The following is a 24,135-nucleotide window of genomic DNA, read 5'->3' as shown; positions in this document are numbered from 1 at the left end:
TAACAGGAAACTTGCTACCCACTCCTTGACTCTCCTTTTCCCATCCATGTGTCTGCTTGGATCTATTAGTGGGTGGAAGACATTGTCATTGTTTATAATGCTCATAAGCCTGCATGGATGTGAATGACATATATTTAGAAATCAAAATAAAGCTTTAGGAAGATCTTCAATTTAATGGAAACTAGTCTAGTCATTTGAGAACCACAAGAGCTTTTTAGGGAAAATCTGCCTCTGCAAGTTGGAGGAAGTGTGGGTGTACCGGAGTCCCGGTGACACCTTGTGATGTCAGTCACCCCCAGCCTGAGGTTGATTGGCTATGAAGAGCTGAAGTAGAGTTTAAATTCCTGCACCATCAGAGAAGTAAACATCAGAACATCAACAGAAGAGTGGCTTCACTGGGCATAAATTTCCTCTGTGAGAACTTCAGCCTCATTATTGAGACTTTTGGGGAAAAGTCTTCGTGAACTGAAGAGGGTAAGAAATTCTCTTTTTTAAAAAAAATTTAAAAAAATTTTTAAAAATGACTTCTGCTATGTTTGGAAAACATTAAATGTGTACACATGTTGAGAGGCATTATGCCTTGCAGAGAAAGATGGAGAGAGCTGAGCCTTGGGTTAAAATGATTCCCATTTTTGTGCTTGTTGATTATGCCACAGCAAATAATGATATGAAAATGACATGCTAAGTCAATAGAGCCAGATGTTTTTCTCTGTACTACTTTAATTAGATCTCTGCATAGTACTTCTGAAAGGAAAAGTTTACTGAAAAGGAGACAGATGGAAAGTAATTTTGAAGGTTAGCTTTAATTAGCAAAACAAAACTTTTACATTTAGGTTTCATGGATGTAGTGATGTTCATGGCCTACAAAATATTATGAAAGAATCTAAACTAGACTGGCAGAACTTCCAAAATATGGTCTTTTAAATTAAAAACCATTTAATGCTACTCATCTAGGTAGCATCCAATAATAGTTATTATGAACGGAGTAACTAAAAGAAGATGTCAAGACCACTGAAATAAATCAAGGATGTAATCATTAATAATGCTTTTGTATTGTTTATGTAGGTAGTCATGTTAGCATGATGCCTTGCAGTCAGAATTCAATAACGTGTTGAATATAACTGTCTTTTAAAAACACTTTCTAATGTAGAAGACTTAAGGATATACATACCTCGATCTCTATTTTTATTTGCTTCATTTATTCCACTTTATCTATATCATTAAGTGTCTGTCTTCCATAACAGAAAATGGGAATTGTGGTCAGGTAATGCATTCTTCGTGACATCTAGAAAATCCCACGTGTAATAGCACTACTTCAAGCAACCGGTCTTCTTCAGGAGCAGTAACTTCTAGTGAAACATGCTTTCTATGTACCTGAGGGCCAAACAGACTATCGTACTTTGATGCGGTTGGTTAAAATGTGTGAACAAACAAACAGTTTTCTAAAAGTATTAGTCCACTTACCTACCCCAAAATGGTAATGTGGACCAATGTGCCTCAGATGCTTAGAGGCCTCCCAAGTCTATGTTGAATTTTAGGGACCTTGGAGTTATTTTACTATGGTTGAAGGCTTATGATGTGGGATTGATTATAACTGACTTATGACAATTACAATGGGAAGGACTGGATATTTTTATTGCCTTATTTGTTTGGTGTTCTGAATTCCTGATAGAATTCATATCCTGGCCAAATTCCATTTTATTTTCAAAGAGTAGTAATGAACCAATTCCTAGCTAATGGAGGTTCTGGTTAGTTGGGTTTGGATAATTTTACTTTTTTTTTTTTTAAAGATTTTATTTATTTATGTGACAGAGAGACAGCCAGCGAGAGAGGGAACACAAGCAGGGGAAGTGGGAGAGGAAGAAGCAGGCTCCCAGCGGAGGAGCCCGATGTGGGACTCGATCCCGGAACGCCAGGATCACGCCCTGAGCCGAAGGCAGACGCTTAACGACTGCGCTACCCAGGCACCCCGGATAATTTTACTTTTGTAGGACCAGCTAATAATCATCATTACACACTACTGTACACTCAGCATCCAGAATAGTGCCTGGCTCATAGGATAGTCTCAATAAGTATTTGTTGACTGTTAATGGATGGATATACTGTTTATTGTATTATTGAAGATAACAACACTAAGTCAAAAAGAAGCAAATATAATAAATTGAGCCTATGATTTTTCAAGCTTTTATTTCCTTCCTTTGGCTTATTGCTTTCATTTCAGTTTACATAAAAGAAGAAATATACTTTACAAGTGAATCTTAACTTGGAGGAAATTTCAGAACAAGTTTCCTTTCTTGAAAGCACAAAGAATTTCTGGCTATACTTGAGAGTAGCCAGAGAGAGACTGTAGTTCCCTACCCCAGATCTTAAGCATTTTGAGTCTTTTCAACTCTGGGGAAAAAATGAGAAAGGCTGAAAATCTTCTACATCCACTGCCCTTCAAGCAGGTGGAACCCAAGTTAAGGTTATTGATTTCTTTTTGTCACATGCTTTCACTATAGAATGACAGCATGTACAATGTAGAGATGACATTTATCAATCACCAAAAAAGAACTTGAGGTTCTGGACTCATCTCTTTCAAGAAGGCTTGTAGCTATTTTGCTAATTTATTACTCACAATAGGGCTACAGCATATCTGCTTCTATCCTTCTTAGGATGGTAGCTAAAAAGTTTATAAACATTTGCAACTCTCATTTGGAATACTTCACAAAAGCATAATTATTCTTATAGAAATACTAATTGAGAGCCTAATAGAGGGTTTAAGATCTGACTTCCTTTAATGCTTGATGGCAGACTATATTCTATGAGAGGTGTCTTCACCTCTTTTAGGACCCCAAGGTGTCTTTTATGTTAGTTTGAGAAATTACTGCTGTAGGTCAGGGTGCTAAATGGTATTTCTAGAAGCACAAGCAAGTTACTGTATCTCTCTTACGTTTCATGATATTCCATCCCTAAGAAACTTGAATGCTGGAAGCACACATTTCCTTTGTAAAACGGCCCAATATTCATTAGTGTAGTGCATCACCTTTTTTTTTTTTTTTTTTTGCTATTTAGATAAAAGAGAAGCAAAAAACCAAACCAAAACAGAAAAAAACAAGAGGAGAACTCAGTATTTACTGGCCTTGTATCAAGTCTGGAATATTGTTAGTTTTCAGAACATCATGAGATTATCACCGTATTCAAATTTCAGTCTGAAAATTAAAATGGTGAACAGCCTAATTTTCACTTGACCTGGGACGCCAAAACCAAAACCATGCTGTTGAGAGTATCATATTTAGGGGAAACTTTCCTTTCCTTAAGAAATGAACCTAAGAACTTAAAAAAACAAAAGTTTTGGTTGTGGGAATTAAGGAAAAATAGAGGCGAGGAAAAAATTTTCCTTCTTGTAGGGTCTTCACTGGGCCTAAGAATTAAACTGACATAAGTTAGATTAATAGGAGAAAAGCACCTAAGTTTTGTTAAAAATTTTACATGTATATGATAGCCTTCATAAGGGAACGAAGACCTGAAGGAGTGATGAGAGCAGAAAGCTTTTCTACCTTTTATTTTTTAAATTTATTTTTATTTTTAAAAGATTTTTATTTATTTATTTGTCAGAGAGAGAGAGAGAGAATACAAGCAGGGAGAGCTGCAGGTAAAGGGAGAAGCAGGCTCCCCACTGAGCAAGGAGCGGGATATGGGACTTAAACACAAGAGCCTGAGATGATGACCTGAGCTGCAGGCAGTGCCACCCAGGCGTCCCACGTTCCTACCTTTTAGATAAAGAAACAATACTCTGTGAAGAACTGACAAGACAAAAGGGTTTGGGCTGGGGCAGTAAATTGTAGGGAAGTGATTAGGAAGATAGGATTAGTTTAACAAGGCTGGTTTGTACAGATTTCTCTCAGCCTTGACCCCTCGTCTCTGAGGATGAGAATGTCTTCCCTCCTCTGGGTACAGGGAGGCCACCTTTCACAGGGGAGTTCCTGCCTTCAGGAAGAAAAAGGAGGATCAGAGCATCTTTCTTGCATCTGCTGTTTCTCAAGGGCCTTCAGCTCAAAATAATTTTTATCAAAGAGGCATATTTTGGGATATAAGATGTTCTGGTTTCTTTCAGAAATAATATCTTTTTTAATTAGGCTTGTTTTAGATGCAGTTGAGCATTTTCATGTTTTCTCTGTTAATATTAGGCAGAAGATTTGAAAAAGAAATAAAAATATCAAAATACAAGGACTAATATGAACCATGCTCAATCAGAATACAGAAAATAATACAAATGAAGAATAATTACATTGAAATGGATAACATTCATGACATAAAATGAGAAAATCTATTGGGCCATTTGAGCTGTATGAAAGCAGAAATGAGGAACATTCTCAGTGTTCTTAGGATGTCTACTGGTTTCTTGAATAAATTTAAAAAAATAAGATTAAATGACTTCTGGAGCCGTGTTACAGGTGCTGTTCAGTATTCAGACATTAGTGAGCAATGTATACTTATTTTCTAGATCAGAGGTTAAAATCATTTGCAGCGCCTTAAAAACAAAAGTGAAGTGTGAAATAAACTTGCAGGATTTCACAAAATGTCTGGAAGTCCATCTGACAAATTGATTAGGGCAGCCACAAGGTTTACAAGTGCAGGGCAAATTATTTTCCTTTTAAATCATTTCAATAACTTTTTATATTAGCATGTAGTGATCTGTTTTTAGATACAGAACAAGTTGTTTTCCAAATCACCAGTTCTTGAAGTGTGAAATGAAGCCACCATCCAGGAAAATACAGTTTGATTTGGTATGTGTCACTCAGCGTGATTCATAAGTATATCCCAAACCTCTAATCTTCCTGAGATCCTTCAGTAACATGAGTGACATTTAAAAGAATTTAGCACAATCTATGTATAATGTATGACCAGTTGTAGCACAGTAGATATTAAGAGCTTTCCGGAGTTGTAATATGAAGCCTGCCACAGTACACTTCTTCAGATCATGAAAAAAAGTGCAAATTAATCTATTTTGTCTAAATATTATTATGAAGTTATAAATGTGACTGAGAAGCAGTTTGTGTGTGTGTGTGTGTGTGTGTGTGTGTGTGTGTGTGTGTGTAGACAAATGTAGATGACCTATCAATGGTATCACTAAATTTTGTGTTATGTGTATATTTCCCAGGTTGCTGGGCCACACTAAGGTGCTTAATTATCATAAAAGTGATTGGTCAGAAATTTCTCTATTCCTCTTTCTTTACTTGTTACTCCATTTATCATATTTTATGTGTTAGGGAAGAAGTGTTTATAGACATCCTCACTGAAATGTTTCCAATTTGTCTCTTAGAAGTAAGGTTTCTTTTTAACCTGTTTATTGAGATAGAATTCGATATATACTTTACACACTTGGAAGTGTACAGTTCAATAATTTTTAGCCATTGCAGAGTTGTGTAACTTTCACCAAAATCAATTTTAGAACACTTTCATCACCTCCAAAATTTGTCCCTTAACTGTCACTCCCAAACTTTCATCTCTTCCAGCCCTGGACAAACACCTACTTTCTGTCTCTATAGATTTGCCTATTTTGGACAATTTATATAAGTGGAATCATACAATATGCGGTCTTTGTGCCTGGCTTCTTTCACTCAGTATAATGTTTTCAAGGTTCCTCTACTTTGTAGCATGTATCAGTACTCCATTCGTTTTTATGGCTGAATAATATTCCATTGCATGAATACAGTACCTTTTATTTATTTATCAGTTGATAGACATTTGGACAAGTTGTGTTTTTTAATATGAAGAAACTGTTAAAAAGTAAAAAATTCTGTGTTTCTTTAGCATAGAGGAAAACATCTTCTGTCCTTCATCAGAGGGAGAGGTGACACACCCAGCCATGAAGACCAGTATCCTGCTTATGTTCCTTTGGGGGTTGTCCTGTGCTCTCCCAGTAAGTATTAGGGTAGGGATATAGGAAATAAACCTTTTATACCTAAAATTCCACAATTTTCATTGGCTATAAGCCAAGGTGGCTGTATATGTTCTAGTCAGATGAAAATAGTAGTTTCTTAGGAACCTGTTATCTTTAAAATATTATCTGAGTTATTCCTTATTCTGTTTAGTCATATAGCTAGGATTCTCATTTTTCTTCATCATCAGCAGTTCTCAAAGTAACATCCGCCAACCAGCAGCCTCAGCATCAACTAGAATTTTGTTAGAAATGTAAATTCTTGGGTCCTACTTCAGAACTACTGAGCTAGACTCTCTAGAGATGGGGCACTTCTGTGATTTAAAAGGACTCCAGCTGACTCTGATTCATGCTAAAATTTGGCTATCACTGCTCCTACGTATGTAAAGTGTTAAGAGCTACTGCCTTGGAAATTTCCCTGTGGGTTAACCAAGTGTACTAATTTTTCTAGGTAGCCAGGTATCAAAATACTGAATCTGAGAGCTCTGAAGAATGGAAGGTGAGTAGAAATAAGGTTTTTAAAAAATATTTTTTAATTTAAAATATTATTAAATATATTGGCTCCACCACAAATATTGAAACTGCTAATGATTTAAGGAACACCTTAATAACCTAACATATAGGTAGTAAGGGCTATAATTTCTAGTTCATGTGAAAAAAATTAGTTCATATAATGCTTCAACTTCAACTTAATAGTATAATTGAGTGAGGAGGCATTTTTTTTCCTTTAGCTTTATTTTCATAATGGATATCCGCAGTAGTGGAAGGGAATGGATGAAGTGAACCAAGACTGCTCTTAAAGGATTAGGACTACAAATCTGTTTAACCAGGAGATGCCTGGCAGGCAGGAGGTCAAGACCTGGAAGGTGAGAAAGGCAGACCGAGAGGATACTAGAGTCTCTGGAATAATAGCTAATGTTGATTGAGTGTTAACTCTGAATAACCCAACAGTTACTAATTCTCAAGAACTTAAGAACCATTGCTAGGCTGTTTCATGTGCTTACAAGAGAACACTGAGACACAGAGAGGAACTTAGTCTGTCTCGGTTACATGGTTTATAAGTGTTAGAGCCAGACTTTAAACCTAGGTCACTCTGGCTCCAGAATCCACATTCTCTACCAGAGTATTATATTCATCTCAGGAAGGGGCCAAGTCTAGGAGGGCAACAGGTTCTCAAGATTGAAACTACAAGTAAGGCTTAAAATCTTACGCTAAGTCAGTGTTTTTTCATGACCTCATTATCTGCAGGCTTTTGCATACAATGCAGCTCGGGCACAATAGTATTAGTGGTTGCCGGATAATGTCAGAGGCTTGAGATGGGGTTCTGCCCCTGCCTGAGACTGGAATCGGCACTGCAGGATTTCTTATATGAATTTTTTTTTAAAGATTTTATTTATTTATGTGACAGAGAGACAGCCAGCGAGAGAAGGAACACAGCAGGGGAGTGGGAGAGGAAGAAGCAGGCTCCCAGCGGAGGAGCCTGATGTGGGACTCGATCCCAGAATACCGGGATAAAGTCCTGAGCCAAAGGCAGACGCTTAACGACTGCGCTACCCAGTCGCCCTCTTATATGAACTTTTATCAGAGATGTCTGGTTAACTGAAAAGCAGCCACTATAGATCCTCTCTCTCATTCAACCAAAGACTCTAAGAGTAACACAGACGTGTTAGGTTCTCAAGTGTAGCTTGGGCATGAGAAAAATACCAATGTCTTGCTCTCTTCCATCCCTTAATTCCAAATGGTAACTGACAGATTTGTCTCTGAGAGTCTGCCACTGTGCCTGCCTGCAGTGTCACAGGGTAAAGACTTTAAGTGATTACAGATCCTTCCTCTGGGGAGATAACCTGCCTAGCATGCTGAGAGGCTTGCTGAAGACATGTTGACATCCCAGCTTTTCTCTGTACCTCAGGTCTTCACATCCATGGCTCAGGAGCTTTGAACACCAAAGGATTTTGGGATCCTGCTGTGCTTAAGGGGAAGGGGGAGTGTAGATCCAGAGAAGGCACCAGAGGTGGCTCAGGCAATCTTTGAGTTCTTATAAGATAAAAAAAACCTGAAATATATCAGAACTATGCCTAATTAAGTTTCAGACTTAGTTCTTTTGTGTATGTGATCCTATGAGATTCAAGAAAGGTTTAATGGCTTTCTCAATTCAGTTTTATCTATTGTTGAATTTTATAAAGTGATATTCTCAAAATGGATTATTTCTTTAGTTTATATCATATTGAATAGTTCTCAAGATGTTTCCATTTTCATCCTCACAGCAACTCTGGGGAGTAGGCACAGTGGTTGCTAATATTCTTAATTTATGAATTAAAAAAATTGACATTGGAGAAGTGAAGTGAGTTGCCCAGAGTCACAAAGAGTGACCAAACATTACAGTTTATCCAAGACTTAGGGGTTTCCTGGAACATGTGAATTTCAGCACTAAAACCAAGACAGTTAGTTTTCAGGGATAAAACCAAAACCAAGGAGCTAATTGAGACTTAAATCTGGGTTCTAAATTCTAATGCTGTTCTTTTTTCTTCTGTTACATTTTATCTAGGTTGTACAAACAGTCGACTTCAAAAAAAGTATATTTTTCTCCAAGTGAATATCAGAAACACGGGAATCTTCTAGGTCTTTTAGATCACAAGATCTTTCTACGCCATCAGGCCATCTCACATTCTCTTTTAGCCACTTCACCATAAAATGTCATTATTACTCACATAAATGTAAACTAATGTCAAGGAACTAAAAAAAAATCAACTAAAATTATTTTAAATATCTGAAAGACATGATCCATCTGTAAAGGAGTAACTTGTTTTCCTTCCTTTTTTTTTTTTTTTTACAGGGTCATTTGGCTCAGACACCAACACCACCTTTGGTAACTATCTCATTCATTTTTTTGTCATAAACATCTCATACAGTAAATTTACTTTAACATTCTTCTCATCACCTTAAGCCATTTGGACAGCAGTAAACCAAAACCGCAACCAATTTATGTGTATCATATATTTTTCTTTCTTTGGAAATTACTAAAAGGAAAAATAAACAACTTTTTTTTTTCCTTTTAGGAGAGCAGTGAGTCATCAGAAGAAAGTAAAGTTAGCTCAGAGGAACAGGTAATTAAAGAGACCTTTCTGAACTTTTCAGGCTCTTAGGAATTGAAGGAAATGATGTTAGATTAAATTACCTGCAACCACTCTAAATGTAATATTTTCTAACCATTGGTTATGTTAGCTAAATCATCCCGTGAAGTAAGAAGAGAAAAAAGAGTGGGAGAATTCAGATGTGGACATGTTGTTCATTCCACAGTTATCACTGGGGCGAGATTGTAGACATTGTGACCCCAGATGTCCTCCAGTTAGAAAGCGCACGCACACACACACACACACACACACACACACACACACAAACGGTCCTAGACTATGTTAGACGGGTAATAGATCATTTATCACTCTAAAATGTTGCTTTTACAGTTGCAGCGGTTCAGATCAGGCAGAGAAAGCTTTCTGGCTACATGAAGTACCTGCTGGGCCTTAGAGACCTCCTCCATGTCAAGAATCTTGTTGGAGGAGAGAATAGGAAAGCCCTGAAGAAACTTGAGTGAATCAGCTTATTAGTCTTTCACCACTATTTACTAAAGGTTTATCTGAGGAACATTCTAGAAATTTATAAGCATAGAATTGGGGATGTTTTCTGGAGATGTTATGACTTATTGCCTCAATATTCTCTGAGCTCTCAAATGAGAATAATAGTATTTGTTTGAGAAGCATGCAATATGTGCCTATTGAGGTATGGGGAGCTAAAAAGATTCTTAGTTCCAGCATACCAGTGTAAGCCCTAGCAATGGGAAGAGTTGTCATCATTCTCTACTCCAAACTGGAAAGTCAGACATTGATCAGTAGGGACAAGTGGAAAAATAAAAACAAAGTTGGTAAGAATGCTCTGCTCTGGGGTATGGTAAAGAGAGCATATTTTTCCAGAGCATAATGCATGAAGACTCACTATCCTTCCTTATCTGTGTAGAGCTTCCAATTATTTGACTTATGGGGATAACCTCTCTGAGCTCACATTTAGAACTAAGCCTCCCCAGTGGTCCCACTAGTCTTCTAGCTAAGCCTTCTACAGGCAACCCTCCGCCTGTGTGAATGAAGTATAAATATGGAATGGGTGAGATGTATATCTTACACAATATTTTACTTTCATTTTAGCTAAAGGTTTCATTCTACTGCCCTAGTACAGTACCCCCCAAAGTTGATTAGAAAAAAATCACTGAACAGTTTAAAAATCTGTTTAAGGCCAAACAATTTGATAAGTATTTCAAACATCTCTTTAACAACAACAACAACAAAATTTCCCTGAGAGTTTCTTCCAGGAATCAGACTTACAATATGATATGAGTTTCATGAATGTGGTTTCTACAGAGCTTTTTAAGAAAGTTTCTGTGGACTGAGTGAATTGTGCCTATATAAAATGGAATGACTTGAGTTTCAACTCATCTTTCCTCTTTAACCTCTGGTAGAGATGTTATTGAGCAGTAAAACTGACCATGGATTAGAAGGAGGGACATAAGAAGAAAGCAGGAAGAGCCTAGATAACACCCTCTATATCAGCCCCTGGAGTACTGACCATGTTTCTTAACCCCAAACTCCAGGCAAGTGAAGACCCTAGTGACAGTGCTGAATCAGAGGAGGGCCTTAATGATCACAGACCAGCTGATGGCCTCCCTAGGAATGGAGGAAAAGAAGGAGATGATAAAGATGATGATGAAGATGACAGTGGAGATGACACTTTTGGTGATGATGACAATGGCCCAGGTCCTGAAGAGAGACAAGGAGGAAACTCCAGACATAAAAGTAATGAAGACTCAGCTGACACCACACAATCCGGGGAAGATAGTGCCTTGCAAGGGGAAGAGAGTGCCCAAGATACTGCCAGTGAGAGCAGGGACCTTGACCATGAGGATGAGGTGAACAACAGGCCTGAGAGAGGTGACTCTGCTCAAGAGAGTGATAGTGAGGAGCACTGGGTGGGAGGCGGCAGTGAAGGAGATAGTAGCCATGGGGATGGCTCTGAGTTTGGTGATGAAGAAATGCAGAATGATGATCCAGACATTATCAGGAGCGACAGAGGCAACTCCAGAATGAACAGTGCTAGTGTCAAATCAGAAGAATCAAAAGGAAACAGTGACGAACAAGCAAGCACTCAGGATTCAGGTGACAGCCAATCAGTGGAGTATCCCAGGAGGAAAATTTTCAGAAAGTCCCGCATTTCTGAGGAAGATGATATAGGGGAGCTTGATGATAACAACACAATGGAAGAAATCAAGAGTGACTCAACAGAAAACACAAACTCCAAAGAAACTGGCCTCAGCCAATCCAGGGAAAACAGCGAGAGTGAATCTCTAGAAGAGAGTGAGGAGAATCAGTCCCAAGAAGACAGTCAAAATGTACAAGACCCCAGTAGTGAGTCTAGTCAGGAGGTTGATCTGCCATCTCAGGAAAATAGTAGTGAATCTCAGGAAGAGGTAGTGAGTGAGTCCAGGGGTGACAACCCCGATAACACCACCAGTCACTCAGAAGATCAGGAAGATAGTGATTCCAGTGAAGAGAACAGCTTGAATAAAACCTCCAGTTCAGAAAGTGAATCCACAGAGGAGCAAGCTGACAGTGAATCCAATGAAAGCCTCAAAGACTCAGAGGAAAGCCCAGAGTTCACTGAGGAGGAGAACAGTTCTAGCCAGGAGGGCCTCCAGTCTCACAGTGCCTCAGCAGAGAGCCAAAGTGAAGAAAGCCAGTCTGAGCAGGACAGCCAGTCTGAGGAAGATGATGCCAGTGATTCTCAGGACAGCAGCAAATCAAAAGAAGACAGCAATTCTACTGAGAGCAAATCAAGCAGTGAGGAAGATGGCCAGTCAAAACACACTGAGATAGAAAGCAGAAAATTAACAGTTGATACTTATCACAACAAACCCATTGGGGATCAAGATGACAATGACTGCCAAGACGGCTATTAGCATCAACTTTTCTAAGAAGTGGCTCTCACAAATAGGGGTCTTGGGAGATGGAGAATAGGGAAATCATTATAACTATAATTTATTGATTTTTTTTAAATCAGAAGGACAACCAGAGGTCATTTCCTTCTGAAAGGAAATGCTGGATATATTTGTTTCTAGAGTGTCACCAATTTATAGGGGTTTAAATACTGTCAGATGACACCAGAACACACTCAATGAAACTGGAAGCAAGGAAAGATGTGCATTATAGCTTCACAACTGAAATAGTTACTAACTCATTAACGTAACAGTTATTGAGGTTCTATTATGTACCAGGCACTGTGCTAGGTGCTGGGATATAAAGAAGCTTAAGGCTTGTTTCTTGCTCCTGAGGAGCTTATAAAGGGACAAATAAACTTAAAAAACTAAACAAGGATACATATGAGGGAAACAAGAATTACTACAATGCAGTGTGGTAAGTGCTGTAAGAGGTATGAAGAAAATATGTGGGAGCACAGAAGATGGGACCAACTTTGCCTTGGAAAATCAGGGAGGGCTTCACAGCAGAAAAGACACTAGAGTTGGAGCACTGCATAAGATTTCTCCATTGAAGACAAGAGAATTCTATTCATTCTTGGGATAAGCAACAGTGAATACTATATGATTAAATATTTAGTTTTTGAAAGCACTTTCAAATTATGGCACAGTGAGGTATTCTGGATAAACAAAACTTTGTTTTCAACTAACTTACCCTTTTTAATGCTTTTTGTGGAACTCCCATGAATACTGCTTTACTCACCACCGGTGATATGATATGGAAGACTGGGTGGGGGAGAGTAGTAGAAAGAAATCCCTCTTTTAATAGATAACTTTTAGCTTTATTTTTTTTCTAAAATCTATGTGCAATGCCAGAAAAATTATTCTCTGAGTCCTTTACATATGTTGTACATAATGAAATTGTGTATATAGAATTCAATTGATTTTTGCCAAATATCCTTTGAAATGTTACCTCAACATAAAATATGTTTTGTAATAAAGATAATATCTAGAAGAAGTATGTGCTAATTTTTATAGTAATATTATTAGGAAATATCTGTATGAAATAACTCTTCCCTTAAAGCATTAAAGAATAGTTTCCTTTCTTCCATTAAAATAAAAGATTTTCTTAAATTATTTCATGAAAATTTTATTTATAATTCAGGTAGCATTTTGAAAAAATTACTTTGTATGTTGCTTATGATATTTTACCAAATATACCTGTTATAGACAAGGAAAAAAGAAAATGATGCTTAAGACCATCCCAAAACTTCATGGTGATTAGGTTTAACATTAGTTCTTGCCGGTCTCTCAGACTGTCATTTGTGTAAACTCTGGAATCTACAGGGAAACACATTCCTTACGTTTTTAAATTCTTTGTAAGAAAATACTGCACTTCAGCACTTTTACTTTACAGATGTGTTTTTGGCCACAATTCTACTAGAGTACATCAGAATTCCCCTACAAATTTATTAAGAGAATCAGGAAGACTTTCTTTTACTCATTCAATTTTTTTTGAGAGAGTGCGCATGTGTGCGTGCGTGCATGCATGTGCGAGGTTGGGGGGGTAGAGGGAGAGAGAGAATCCCAAGCATGCTCCATGCCCAGTGCAGAGCTCAACATAGGGCTCTATATCATAACCCCGAGATCATGACCTGAACTGAAATCAAGAGTCAGACGCTTAACCGACTGAGCCACCCAGGTGCCCCCAGAAGACTTTCTAACCTTCAGCCTGATCCTTCCCATCCTTCACATAGTTCCATTCCCTCACAATGTCAAAGCTGTGGTCACCTGGAGAATAAATATATATTCTCTAATCCTATCCCTTGAGATTTTTAATTTAGTAGGTCTAAAGTGAAACCTAGAATTCTCTATTTTTAGAAGGATCCCAGGAGATTCTATGTAGCCCATCCACATACTTACATTTGAGTTCTCTGGCTCCATGGATTAATTATCTGGCTTTTTTAACCTATAGGTTCCTGCCAACCCACGGCTTCTTGTAAGGAGAACTGCCCCATGTTTGGATTTCCTGAGTGCCTGAGGCATAGGTGCTCAGATTCTAACCATTCACCTGCTCTGCCTCACCACAGGTGATTGTACTGATGAGAACCTGACCCCAGGGGACTTGCCTATAGGCTGGCCAGCAGCCTTAGATGAGACAGGTGGCAAAGGCTCTGCCTCACATAAATGACAGTGGCCTGAGGTGCAATATGAATTTACCTCTGTGGATATTTGAATATTTATGAATACAGATGTCAACAAGTAATCAAAACAAAAACAGAAGGGAATACACAGAGAGCCAGAAATAGCCATTAGAGAGAGTCCATTAATGGTGAAGCACAAAACTGAAAATTATTGAGCTCTCAGTGCTGACAGGCAAAATCATAATCCTCTTGCTCTCGTGCTTGGATCTTGACTCTCCTATTGCCCTCTAGGCCTTCCTGGATTCGTATTATGTTCCTTCCTTTTAAGTGCAACTTGTATCCTTACAATACACTCACCTTTCTTGAGACAAACGGAGTTAGTCTTTGTGACTTGCAAACAAAATGCCTCAACAGCTCAGACTCATAACCTTAGGTATTAAGTTTAGCAGTATTCCCAGATCATATAATCCCTTTACCAAGTTAACTAACAGGACTTTTAGAAGGAAGAATAATGATAAGAATTTTAGCTACGTTGGTGATAGAAATCATCCTAGGCAGATGGGGGGGGTGGTTTAAGCTCTCATCGACTCATTTTATGCAGTAGGTATAGACACTAGTCAATTTTGCCATCAAAAGTGGTATAAAAATATTATCCAAAGGAAAGCGGACTGGACTGGGGCTTTAGCTTTGAAGGTGTATAAGTTTTCTCATGAGTTCCCCACTGAAGTCTATAATGGATGAGTCCACTTGAGAAGCCAAATCATAATCAGAAATCAAATTTTAATTTATAATGGGAAAAATAAGAATTAAAGGCTATGAGATGAGCATAAATGAGAACGCAAATGAGAGCTATGTGGCATGAATGCTTAATAGCACTGGGCTAAAATAAGATGACGTATCTACTGTGTTCCATGAAAAACCTTACAGTTGGGACCCAAACTCTAGAAAGCTGACTCTTTCTTGAACAGAACTCCAAAGAGCCATTATCAAGTCTTGCCACAGTGACCCTTATTTTCTAAGTTTACTAGGGTTAATCCCTCTTCTTTAAATGGCCCATACTTCCTTTACACAGATTATTAGTACAGTCAAGTTGGCTTCTATGGAGTTCTGCTGGCCTGGAGCCATTCTGTCTTCTCCACATGATTTTGCATATTTATGTAGATCTAAAAATTTAGTTCCTAAACTACAATCTTAATATACTGCTCTTAGTTCCTGATGTGATGTGGGCACTCTCTGTGACTCCAAAATAAATACAAATTGATGGTTTCTAATCTTTCCCATTTACCCACTGACTCATTCAAACATTTATGGAGCACATCTTGTGATCTATAGAAGGATGAATGAGATATGATTTCTGCCTTTAAGAAGCTCATCATCTATGGCAGAGACAAAAGTGTATGCACTGTGAGAGATGGTTAGAGCAGTTACAGGGCTCTCATTAAATTTCCACAGGTGTACATGGGAGGGAGTGATTAACCTGTTTAGAGAGTTGAAGAGGTATTGGGACAACTGATGTAAACCTTAGGAAGTGAGCAAGAAAACAGGGGAGCAGCACACTCCAAGCATAGGCAACAGAGAAGTAAATGTTTAAAATTGCTTATGGCATATTAATGTATGATAAAAACATCTGGTGTTATCAAAGCATTGGGAAGAGAGGAAGAGAAAGGGGAAGTGATATGTGAAGGTCTCTGAATGCCAAATTAAGAAGAACAGCCTTCATCGTTAGTACTTCCTGGAGCTAGGTTTTCATATATGATATATATATCATAAACACCTTTGACATAGATATCATCAATTCTCTAGCCCCTTTAAAATATATAATAAAGAATAGTAAATGAAACACAGGAAAGCTAAGTTAAGCATCCTACTCCATAATCCAAGAAATAGCTAGCACAGTCTTGTCTCCATTTCTGTTCAATGATGAGCCACTGAAAATTTTGACAACTTTCAAATATGCACTACAATACTACTGAACGGAGTCACCATGCTGTTTATTACATCACAAGATTTATTTATTTTAAAACTAAAAGTCTGTACCTCGTGACCCCCTTCCCTATTTTGCCCACCCCACAAACCCATCCCCCTCTGGTAACCACCATTCTATTCTCTGTATCTATGCATTTTGTTTTGTTTTGTTTAGATTCCACATATAAGTAAAATCATATGGTATTTGTCTTTCTCTGTCTGACTTATTTCATTTAACTTAATCCTCTAGGTCCATCTATGTTGTTGCAAATGGCAAGATTTCATTCTTTTATGTCTGAATAGTATTCCATTGTATATATACACCACTTTTTTTTTTAAGATTTTATTTATTTATTTGACAGAGAGAGAGAGAGAGAGACAGCCAGTGAGAGAGGGAACACAAGCAGGGGGAGTGGGAGTGGAAGAAGCAGGCTTCCCGCGGAGAAGCCCTATGCGGGGCACGATCCCAGAATTCTGGGATCACGCCCTGAGCCAAAGGCAGATGCTTAACGACTGAACCACCCAGGCGCCCCAATACACCACATCTTCTTAATCCACTCATCCATTGACGGAGACTTGTTTCAATATTTTGGCTAATATAAATAATGCTGTGATAAGCATAGGGATGCATATATCCTTTTGAATTACTGTTTTCATTTTCTTCAGATAAATACCCAGCAGAATTGCTGGATCAAATGGCAGTTATATTTTTAATTTTTTGAGGAACCACTGTACTGGTTGCCATAGTGGCTGTACTAACTTACATTCCCACAAGCAGTGTATGAGGGTTTCCTCTTCCCATATCCTTGTTGACACTTGTAATTTCTTGTCTTATTGATAACAGCCATTCTAACTGATATGAGGGAATATGTCACTGTGATTTTTGCCTTGCATTTCCCTAATGATCAAGAATACTGAGCATCTTTTCATGTGCCTGCTGGCCATATGTATGTCTTCTTCGGCAAGAGTGTCTGTTCAGATCCTCTGCCCACTAATCAAATTATTTGTTTGTTTGCTATTGAGTTGTAAGAGTTCTTTAGGTACTTTGGATATTAACCCCTTACTAAATATATCACTTGCAAATATTTTCTCCCATTCAATTAAGTTGCTTTTTCATTTTCTTGTTGGGCTTCCTTTACTGTGCAGGAAATTTTTTAGTTTGATGTAGTCCCACTTGTTTATTTTTGCTTTTGTTGCCTTTGCTATTAGAGTCAGATTCAAAAACTCACTGTCAAGAACCATATCAAGGAGCTTACTCTTATGTTTTCTCCTAGGAGTTTTATGGTTTTAGGTCCTACCTTCAAGTCTTTAATTCATTTTGAGTTAATTTTGTGTATGGTGTAACACAGTAGTCAAGGTTCATTCTTTTGCATGTGGCTGTCCAGTTTCCCAACACCATTTATTGAATAGACTGTCCTTTCCCCCATTGTATATTCTTGCTTTTCTGTCATAAACTAATTGACCATCTATGCCTGGGCTTATTTCTAGGCTCTCTATTCTGTTTCCTTGATCTATGTGTCTGTTTTTTATGCCAATACCATACTGTTTTGATTGCTATAGCTTTGTAATATAGTTTGAAATCAGGATGCATGATACATCAGGATGCATTTCTCAAGATTGCTTTGGTTATTCAGGATCTTTCATGGTTCCTTACAAATCTTAGAATTTTTTGTTCTATTTCTCTGAAAAAGGCCATTGATATTTTAATAGAGATTGTCTGAATCTGTAGATTGCTTTGGATCCTATGGACATTTTAACATTAATTCTTCCAATCCATGAATACAACTATCTTTCCATTTATTTATATCTTTTTCAATTTCTTTCATCAGTGTCTTATAGTTTTCAGTGTCTTACAGTTTTCAGAGTACAGGTCTTTTGCCTCCCTGATTAAATTTATTCCTAGGTATTTTATCCTTTTTGATGCAATTGTAAATGAAATTATTTTCTTAATTTCTCTGATAGTTTACTATTAGTATATAAAAACAGAACAGATTTTTTTTTTTTTATTAATAACGATTTTTTATTATATTATGTTAGTCACCATACAGTACATCCCCGGTTTTCGATGTAAGGCTCGATGATTCATTAGTTGTGTATAACACCCAGTGCACCATGCAATATGTGCCCTCCTTACTACCCATCACCGGTCTATCCCATTCCCCCACCCCCCTCCCCTCTGTAGCCCTCAGTTTGTTTCTCATAGTCCATAAAAAACAGAACAGATTTTTGTATCATGATTTTGTGCCCTGAAATTTTACTGAATTCATTTAGTAGTTCTAACAGTTTTTGGTGGAGTCTTTAGGGTTTTCAATACATAAATCATGTCATTTACAAATAGTAAGGTCCAACTTCTTCCTAATTTGGGTGACTTTTATTTCTTTTTCATGCCAGTTTCTCTGGCTAGGACTTCTAATACTATGTTTAATAAAAGTGGCATGAGTGGACACCCTTGTCTAATTCCCGATCTTAAGAGGAAAACCTTTCAGCTTTTTACCACTGAGTATGATGTTAGCTGTGGGCTTGTCATATATGGCCTTTATTATGTTGCAGTGCATTCCCTTTATACCCACTTTGTTGAGGGTTTTTTTAAAAATCATAAATGGATACTGAATTTTGACAAATGCTTCTTCTGTATCCATTGGAATGACCATATGATTTTTATCTTTCATTTTGTTAATGTGGTGTATCATGTTGATTGATTTGCAGATGTTAAACCATCCTTGCATCCTTGGGATAAATCCCACTTTATTATAGTGCATGATCCTTTTAATGTATTGTTGAATTTGGTTTGCTAATATTTTGTTGAGGAGTTTTGCATCTATGTTCATCAGGGAACCTGATTGACCTGCAATTTTCTTTTTTTGTGGTGTCCTTGTCCAATTTTGGTATTAGGGCAATGTTGGCCTCATGAAATGAGTTTGGAAGTATTCCCTCAATTATTTAGAAGTTTGAGAAGGACAAGTATTATAGCTTCTTTGAATGTTTGGTAGAACTTACCAGTGAAATCATCTGGTCCTGGACTTTTGTTTGATGGGAGGTTTCTAATAACTGATTCAATTTCCTTACTAGTGATCAATCTATTCAGATTTTCTGTTTCTTCATGATTCACTCTTAAAGAATGCATGTTTCTACAGATTTATCCATTTCTTCTAGGTTGTCCAGGCCCTGGGGTATAATTGTTCATAGTAGTCTCTTGTGATCCTCTGTATTTCTGTGGTATCAGTTATAACTTCTCTTTCATTTCTAATTTTGAGTCCTCTTTTTTTTTTTTTTGATTAGTCTAGCTGAAGGTTTATCAATTTTTCGAAGAACCAGCTCTAGTTTCATCGATCTTTTTTATTGTCTTTTTAGTTCATATTTAACCTATTTCCATTCTGATCTTTATTATTTCTTTCCTTCTACTAACTGGGCAACCAGGGCCAGGTGATTAAAGATTGTCCTCTCTGTGGACTGTGTGTGCCTGCCAGCTTTAGTGGGGAAGTAGAAGAGCAAAGGGCTAGGGTGCTCCCCCTGTACTTTAGCAGAGTAGCAGGAGAATGCAGTGACTGTGCTTGTCCACAAGGTAGAAGAACAGTGCAAAAATGGTGCTCGCCAGTACCTGTGGTCCTGGAGAGAGTCCCAACAGGCTCCTGCCTGTCCATAGACACTTTAAGATTAGCAAATGAATCTCCTTCACATATAGTCTAGGTGCTTTTCAAACAGAACTTCAAAGCTCCCTCGTCTAGGCACTTTTCATATTGCTGCTTTTGCACTGGACCCCAGGGCAAGTGAATCTTCAAAGTAAGCCCTTTAAGAACAGTATCTCAGTGCCCTAGAGCTCTCTGGGTTTCCTGGACATAAGCCTCATTGCTTTTCAAACCCACACGTCTTTCTGGTGCAAGTCCCAAGGATTGGGGTGGCTGATGGGGGGCATGAATCCCACACTCCTCAGCGAGAAGTTCTGGGTTTGTGCGATCCTTCCTAATTGTGATCAGAGTGGATTTTTGGTGAGACTGTATCTTTGCCTTTTCCACCCATCTCAATGTGGAGGAGCTTTCAGCTACTTTTTAGGTCTTTTTCAGAGGGAACTGTTCCGTATGTAGCTGGAAATTTGGTGTGTCTGTGGGAGGAGGTGTTTCAGGATCTTCCTATACCACCATCTTGGACTGTCTTCCCTCAAAAGAACACAAATTTTAAATTTCTCAAATGTTAATAGGATACATAATGAAAATAAATACTCTCAAAATAAAATTTTAAACCATAAGCCTCCTTTGTATTCCAAGTAGATTTAGATTCTGTGTTATATGTAGATATTGTAGAGATTGAGAATCGTCCCAGTTCCCATTCTCCTCTTCTTTGTGTTAGTTACAGAAATCTTTGGTTTTCAGTTGGGTACATAGCTGCTCGGAAGACTCCATTTCCTTCTCAGCCTCCTTGCAGCTAGGCATGCACATATAGCCAATTTCTGGCCAATGGAAAATGAACAGAAGTGGTGCACTCTGCCTCTTTCCTTCCCTTTCTTCCCACTGGCTGGAAACTGGCAACTTGAAATATCCTCCTTGTAACAAAAGGTGCACTCACCTTGGTTTTTCATGAGAAAGAAAGAAAGTTCAGTCTTATTTAATCCACTGTATTTGGGAGTCTCCCTATTACAGCAGCTTAATCCATATTCTCATTAACACATGTATATATGTGTATATTCAGAGACTATGTGAAAATAATTTTAATTGCATAATATTTTAGATTTCTTACCAAAAACATTGGGTAATCTTTCCTTTACTTAATAACTGAAAAAATGTATTCTTCAATTGTGCTCTCATAATATTTTTATGTGTACTCCATAGGCTTTAGTATTATTTAAACAAAATTAATTTTTAGACTATAAATTATTAATGTGGTACAGAAAAAAATACACAATGGAGTCAGTTAAAATAAATATTTAGCCTTTGCCAATATGGGTAATGAAGAAAATGCTCCAGCATAAAAACTATTCCTTGTGAATAAATGGTAGTTATACCAATGTTTCATGAAACTGCTAGATACATTTGGTCTACAACAATGACTAAAACTATTGGCCAAAATTTCATTTTGAGATATTGATTATTCAAGTACAATTTTCAAACCTGGCCATCACGGATGAGTGTAATGAAAATGAGGTAAGGATGTAGACCTGATTCTATTCCGTCGTAAACTGTCTAATAGTATTGGTTCTCAGCCCTGGCTGCATATCACCTGAGGAGTTTAAAAAAAAAAAATTATTTGCCCAGGCTCTATCCCAGTCTATTCAGTCTATTCTGACTTAATTGGTCTATGTTTGGGCTTTAGGACTGATAGTTTTTTAAAGCCCAAGGTAATTCTAAAGTGTAGCCAACATTGCACTCCTGCAATAATACAATAGTTAATTCTGGAAACTTTGGGCCATTCTTGGGTCCCAGTTGTAGGTCTAATTTTGGAAATAAAATACTAAACAAACTTCAATCCCATTTTATATAATGAGTTGAACTCTTACAACAGTTACACAGGCTTCTCTGCTTCCTCTGTCAATACAAATTTAGGCCTAACATCTGAGTAACTGGAGCATATATCATCAACTCCCAGATGGTAACTAGTTAGGACAACCAGTTATCATAAAAATGTAAGGATATTTTTGCTTTTTGGGCAACTGCCCATTCCAAGGTCAGGCAGAATATAACATCTCTTGAGTTTTTCTCTCATTGGCTTTCTATCAGCATGTGTCTTGTCATTAAAATAAATCTTGCTTAAGCTCATGAATGGTTTCTGTCTGTGCTTGCACTGCAATATAACAGATATAACAGATGGAAGAAATTATAGCAGGAGAAATATCTACAGACTGTAGATCCCATGGTGAGCCACACAAAACAGAAAACCTGGCTTTCCCATCTTGGCACAGATTATAACCATTATTTCAAGCAAGTGAATATAAATGTAGTGTTTGGTCGAAGACTTTACTTTGTAACTGATATGAAAGAGATCATTACCCTTCTTTTCTGTAACACAAGCCATCCTTTATAAATTGTTCATGTAGCAGATTGTCTGGAAGCCCCCCATGGGGAAGAAGAGAACTAGCAGAAGGGAGGGTGCATGAAGTCTGACTGGAATATTGCTGGGTCCATATCCATGTCCACCTCAAACAGAACTTCAAAGCTCATCTCCTTCCTGGGGTGGTTGTTTCCCTACCTCATCCTCCCCTCCCCAAGTTGATACCAAGCTAGGGTAATAAATAAGGAGTTCACACAGGTAGATAAAGGATAAACTTTGCTATGCTTTAAAATGGTGACAATACTAGTAAAAGAAAGTTTTGTTTGTCCTTTAGATGTTTCACTCTGAGGATGAACCTCAAAGTATCATTTGTCCCTTATCCTGCCCTACACAAGACTTAAAGAATATGAATTATTTTCTCCACTTATCTCAGCTCTAGCTTTACTAAAGGGAAAGCTTGAAGGAATCAAATGATCCCAAAGGATAAAAAAGGGCTAAAATAATGGGGGGGGGGATAAAAGGAGAGAAGAGAAGAAAGAAGAGAACAGAGAAGGGAGACCAGAGAGAAAGGACCCCCTTATGTCCATGAGAATTGGACTCCATATGCATTGATAATTGTCCTTAGGGGCAAAGTAAAGAACTGTTTTTACTGTCTCCTAGAAATTGTTTGTGTACTTGAAGGGGCAATGTTAATATTTTCTTTCTGGGAGTAGACTGTACCTTCCTGACTTTTCAAACATTAAGGAGAGGAGTAAGAGGACTGCAGCAATTCTGAGGGATTATGGCAAATTGAAGTCCAATCCATATAAGGTCACAGGCCAAGGAAATGTTGTATTCAAGAAAGTGGGACACAATGCTTCACACCTTGGTGAAAACTACATTCACGTAGTTCAGAATCTGATACAGAACAGCAGTGTCACAGAGAAAATGCGAATGTTTACTAGCCCCAGAAAGTCACTCTAACATGACTTGACATGATGAATTCCATCAGTGGGTACACAGCCTGACCTCCTGACCACCATTCTGTAAGCATACATATTTTTCCATAGTTACAATTACAGTGACTTTTAATTTTCTCACTTAACTTACATATTTTTAATGTTTTACAGTTTTCAAGTTATCATAAATTACCTAAGTTACTTATATATCTTCCTTCTTTTTTTGCCTTTTATTAACGGAAATGAAGCACTGAACAAGTTTATGCAAATATCATTTTGCTAACTTAGCAACTTTAGATAAAAGACCAATCCTTACCAAGAGCAGCAGTGAAAAACCTTTCCTTTTGGCTAGATGCCTTTTAATTTAACTACATACATTCTTCCACCCAGTCTGAACGGAGAATCACATGTGTCTTTTTAACCTTCCTCCACTACAATACACATATAACTAGGCTACAAGTTGCTTGATTTAATGTTTGCAATTTAATAGAACCAACTAGAGTAAAAATGTAAATTACTCAACAAGTACAATTCCTAAATTGCAGCCTTTCCAGAGTTCAGATCTGAGAGTCATAACTGAAAAATAGCATTATGACCTAGAAGATAAGAATTATCATTAAACACAACTGGAATTTATATTTACATTTCTTAAAAACAACAACAACAACAACACCCCCCCCCCCCCATTCTGTAAGATAGTTTCAAACCCCGGAGTTCAAAAGTATTTGAATAGATAACCCAGCTCTGTAATTTCTCTAACTCCCAGGAGGTGGCAATGTTGCTTGTTGTTGTGGTCCTTGCATAGCTGGAAGAGTGGAATTCAGATCATAGGTCAACCTCAGAAAGAAATGTGGGCAGCTTTTGCATTACAGAGATGCACTCCCTTGTTTGCCACTAATAACTTTCCAAACTATTCTTATACTGCAGTTAGCTTTACCTCTGAAAAATGTAATTCCCCCCACCCCCATCACCTCTCCCATGCAACTGCACAATGGTTCCCTTTGTCAGTGGTATGTGGGATGGATAAGAACAGGGAGAGACAGGATGCAGGGAGAATAATTAGGGGACTCCCACAGTTTTAGTTAGGGCTATTTAAATTATTAAAGAAATTTAAAAAGGAATTCCCTATAAGGAAGTCAAGACTAGAATACAGCAGGCCTAAGGAACTAT

At 37.7% G+C, this 24,135-nt stretch overlaps 1 protein-coding gene across 1 annotated transcript; it reads left to right on the top strand.

The window, feature by feature from the left end:
* The first annotated feature begins 357 nt into the window (after positions 1-357).
* On the top strand, positions 358-13,076 carry DMP1 (dentin matrix acidic phosphoprotein 1). Its single transcript, XM_045791574.2, has 6 exons — positions 358-474; positions 5,797-5,905; positions 6,375-6,422; positions 8,757-8,789; positions 8,980-9,027; positions 10,563-13,076. The coding sequence occupies exons 2-6, from the start codon at positions 5,852-5,854 to the stop codon at positions 11,922-11,924; spliced, it is 1,545 nt and encodes a 514-aa protein (XP_045647530.2). The 5' UTR covers positions 358-474; positions 5,797-5,851; the 3' UTR covers positions 11,925-13,076.
* The last annotated feature ends 11,059 nt before the right edge of the window (positions 13,077-24,135 follow it).

This window comes from Ursus americanus, chromosome 8 (genome assembly GCF_024610735.1).
Source record: "Ursus americanus isolate L20-20 chromosome 8, mUrsAme1.1.p, whole genome shotgun sequence".
NCBI lineage: Eukaryota > Metazoa > Chordata > Mammalia > Carnivora > Ursidae > Ursus > Ursus americanus.
This window is presented reverse-complemented; position numbering and strand designations above follow the sequence as displayed.

Excerpts from the sequence above, each read along its gene's own strand:
- DMP1 (XM_045791574.2), top strand. The coding sequence starts at position 5,852 with ATGAAGACCAGTATCCTGCTTATGTTCCTTTGGGGGTTGTCCTGTGCT. Across the intron at positions 6,423-8,756 it reads AGAGCTCTGAAGAATGGAAG|GGTCATTTGGCTCAGACACC; the intron begins GTGAGTAGAAAT and ends TTTTTTTTACAG. Across the intron at positions 9,028-10,562 it reads AAGTTAGCTCAGAGGAACAG|GCAAGTGAAGACCCTAGTGA; the intron begins GTAATTAAAGAG and ends CCCAAACTCCAG.